The sequence below is a fragment of the Drosophila tropicalis genome, unplaced genomic scaffold (assembly GCF_018151085.1).
Source record: "Drosophila tropicalis isolate 14030-0801.00 unplaced genomic scaffold, ASM1815108v1 contig_543, whole genome shotgun sequence".
In the NCBI taxonomy this organism is placed as follows: Eukaryota; Metazoa; Arthropoda; class Insecta; order Diptera; family Drosophilidae; genus Drosophila; species Drosophila tropicalis.
In genome coordinates, this window is record NW_027173016.1 from 30,437 (window position 1) to 32,462 (window position 2,026).

The following is a 2,026-nucleotide window of genomic DNA, read 5'->3' on the forward strand; positions in this document are numbered from 1 at the left end:
GGGGTCACGGTTCTGAGTTAACTGCAGTTGGAAGTCGAGGTTTATATCGTCAACGTATGCGGCTGTTTCTATTCTACTTAAGGCATCGGCATGGGGCATGCTTGCCCCCGAGCGGTGTATAATTGTGTAGTTGTAATTTTCTAACAGCAGGGCCAAGCGGGCAATTTTCACGGAATGCCCACCATTTCTCAGTGTCAGCGCCAGGGAATTACAATCCGTCACGATTTTGAACGGATTGAACTTAAGGTACGTCTCAAAACGTTTCAAGGCATACACGATAGCTAACGTCTCTAGTTCATAACTGTGTAGTTTCGATTCGGCAGCGGAGGCTATCTTAGAGAAGTAGAACACTGGGTGCAACTTGCCGTCAGTTTGTTTCTGGAGGAGCACTGCTCCGAAACCAGTTGAGGTAGCGTCACAGTGTAACTCTGTTTCAGACTTCGGGTTATAGATAGATAACACGGGTGATTCCATCAGTTTCGACTTCAGGCTGCTTGGCGGAAGCAGCCGGTGTGATAGCGGCAGCGGCACACGGCACGGAGGGTACTCGGGCGGGCATACCTTCCCATGGGTCCGCGGCCCAGGGAACGTCAGGGTCAGTGACGGGTGCGGCCAGCGAGACAGCAGCTTGCATAGCAGCTAGGTAGGCGGCGGACACCACATCAGCGGGCACAGCAGAGGCGGTTGCGGCAGCGGCAGGCACCGCAGTGGATGCGGCGGCGGGCACAGTAGCAGCCGGTGTGATAGCGGCAGCGGCAGACGGCACGGAGGGTACTCGGGCGGGCATACCTTCCCATGGGTCCGCGGCCCAGGGAACGTCAGGGTCAGTGACGGGTGCGGCCAGCGAGACAGCAGCTTGCATAGCAGCTAGGTAGGCGGCGGACACCACATCAGCGGGCACAGCAGGTGTGGGCACAGCAGAGGCGGTTGCGGCAGCGGCAGGCACAGTAGTGGATGCGGCGGGTAAAGCAGTGGATACGGCGACGGGTACAGCAGTGGATGCGACGGCGGCAGCAGAGGCGGTTGCGGCAGCGGCAGGCACCGCAGTGGATGCGGCGGCGGGTGCAGCAGTGGATGCGGCGGGTACAGCAGTGGATACGGCGTCGGGTACAGCAGTGGATGCGCCGGCACAGCAGTGGATGCAGCGGGTGCAGCAGTGGATGCGGTGGCAGCGGGTGCAGCGGCGGCGGGTACAGCAGCGGATGCGGCGGGTGCAGCAGTGGATGCGGTGGCAGCGGGTGCAGCGGTTGTTGGCACGGCGGCCACATGTACCGCAGCGGCCTGCACGGCAGTGGGTTCGTCATCAGCGGCGGGCACAATGGCAACCGGCACCGCAGCGGCAGGCACCGTAGTGGACATGGCAGTGGAGTTAGTAGCAGCAGCGGGCACAATGGCAAACGGCACCGCAGCGGCAGGCACCGTAGTGGACATGGCAGTGGAGTCAGTAGCAGCAGCAGGCGTGGACGCGGCCAAATTGGATGTGGAGCGTGTGGCCTGCCTTGTACCGAAATATGTGTCCTTTCGGGTAGTCATCCCACTTCTATATAATTAAAGTCACGATGGCAAAAGTTTTATTTTTCGCTGCGCAGCTAGTGCGTCTGTATCTTTGTATCGTCTCCTTTGAAGAAGGAGGAACTCTCTAGTGTGGCCTTAGGCCGCATACCGATTTTCCATACTCACAATCGATACTTAAAATTCTAACTTACTACTAACAATCGATACTTAAAATACTAACTTCGATATATGTACAAACCATTAACACAATTCGTAAATAACTGACATCTTACACAGACTAATTTTAAACAGCTGGTCTGGTATGACTTAACATTTTGAGATTCAGAACTTTCAGACTTGCAAAACAATGCAACTCAAAGTAAATTAAACTATTGAATAAGGGGGACTAAAACTAGCAGTATAAAAGCGAGCTTACTAGTTACACATTATTAATTATTGTAGAAGATTATGGAATAGAAAAAAATATCAAATATCAAATGAATCAAGTTAACATTTCTTCTTGTAATTATTT

At 53.8% G+C, this 2,026-nt stretch overlaps 1 protein-coding gene across 1 annotated transcript; it reads right to left on the bottom strand.

Annotated features, from left to right (window-relative positions):
* Nucleotides 1-867: 867 nt before the first annotated feature.
* Nucleotides 868-1,533, bottom strand: LOC137575048 (angiomotin-like). Its single transcript, XM_068287440.1, has one exon. It carries the CDS (start codon nt 1,531-1,533, stop codon nt 868-870), a length of 666 nt encoding a protein of 221 aa, XP_068143541.1.
* Between the last annotated feature and the right edge of the window lie 493 nt (nt 1,534-2,026).

Bases quoted from the DNA above. Each gene is read 5' to 3' on its own strand.
- LOC137575048 (XM_068287440.1), bottom strand. From the start codon at position 1,533: ATGACTACCCGAAAGGACACATATTTCGGTACAAGGCAGGCCACACGC.